We start from the raw sequence: 1,101 nt of genomic DNA, 5'->3' as shown, positions 1-1,101 counted from the left end.
GAGTGATATTAATTAAATGCATGCACTTATTTTAGGGTTACTTGCGTGTAATTATGCATCATTAATTGTTGTTATTATAGTAAGTGCATGTGCAACAAGCACACCATAAAATATAAAGTGTTACCAAATTTCCTGCAATTGTCCTGAGTTCTATAACAAAATGCATTATTACTTAGAAATGATAAAATGTGCATATTTAAATACATTTATTTCATCTCTGTCATCTTTGGACGTGATATTTAAGCAATATTCGAAGAGTTCAAATGCAAAAGCCTTCAAGTGCCATCTGAAATTTTCTTCTAAAATGAGCATTTTATGTTCAGTTATTTCACTTTAATGTCAAAGAAAAGAACCTATTCGTTGCCATTGAAGCGAAGTTACTGAACCTACACACAGGAGTATGAAAAAAATGCTCATTTTTGAAGAACATTTCAAACAGCACTTTTGAAGTCACTCTTCATTTATACTTTCCGTAAATGATTCAGTATCTTTTCATCTTAAAGTCTAAAATCAGTTATATTTTGTCATGTTTGTGTGTAATTCAGTCATGTTTTGTGTGTAAACTAGTGGGCATATTCCTGATCCAATTCCCTTCTCTCCTCAGTAGTTTTGTTTTGTCTAACTCTCCTGTTAATTAAAGGTAGAAAAGCCCCAAAAATACATATATATAAAACCCCTGAATGCATTGATGAACATCACTCTGAGTGAAAGTGAATCTTGACCGATGGTCGCTCGACAGGCTGTTGACGGAGAATGAAAAGAGACCGTTTGTGGAGGAAGCCGAAAGACTGAGAGTTCAGCACAAGAAAGATCACCCGGATTACAAATACCAGCCGAGGCGGCGGAAGAGTGTGAAGCCCGGTCAGAGCGAGTCTGACGCCGGCGCTGATCTGACCCAACTCATGTATAAAGCTGAACCTGGGATGGGCCGACTGGCGGGTCCATTGGATCACATCACCGATCATACAGGTGAGATACACACTCTCTATGTGATGCATGCAAATATTCATTAACTACATGCACTTACTATATGGTCACGATTAGGGTTTGGCTTACTGTTACTTGCATGTAATTATGCATAATTTGTTGTTATTATAATAG

The 1,101-nt window shown here is 37.0% G+C and overlaps 1 protein-coding gene across 1 annotated transcript in view; it reads left to right on the top strand.

The window, feature by feature from the left end:
- The window catches only part of LOC107572748 (transcription factor Sox-8-like), a 5,692-nt gene that overhangs the window by 1,700 nt on the left and 2,891 nt on the right, over positions 1-1,101 (top strand). The window contains exon 2 of the mRNA XM_016259182.1: positions 740-969. Within this exon, the coding sequence (XP_016114668.1) occupies positions 740-969 (230 nt within the window). The remainder of the gene's footprint in view (positions 1-739; positions 970-1,101) is intronic.

This window comes from Sinocyclocheilus grahami, unplaced genomic scaffold (assembly GCF_001515645.1).
Source record: "Sinocyclocheilus grahami isolate Dianchi unplaced genomic scaffold, SAMN03320097.WGS_v1.1 scaffold1808.1, whole genome shotgun sequence".
NCBI lineage: Eukaryota > Metazoa > Chordata > Actinopteri > Cypriniformes > Cyprinidae > Sinocyclocheilus > Sinocyclocheilus grahami.
Note: the sequence above shows the minus strand (reverse complement) of the source record. Positions and strands in the feature narration are given on the sequence as shown.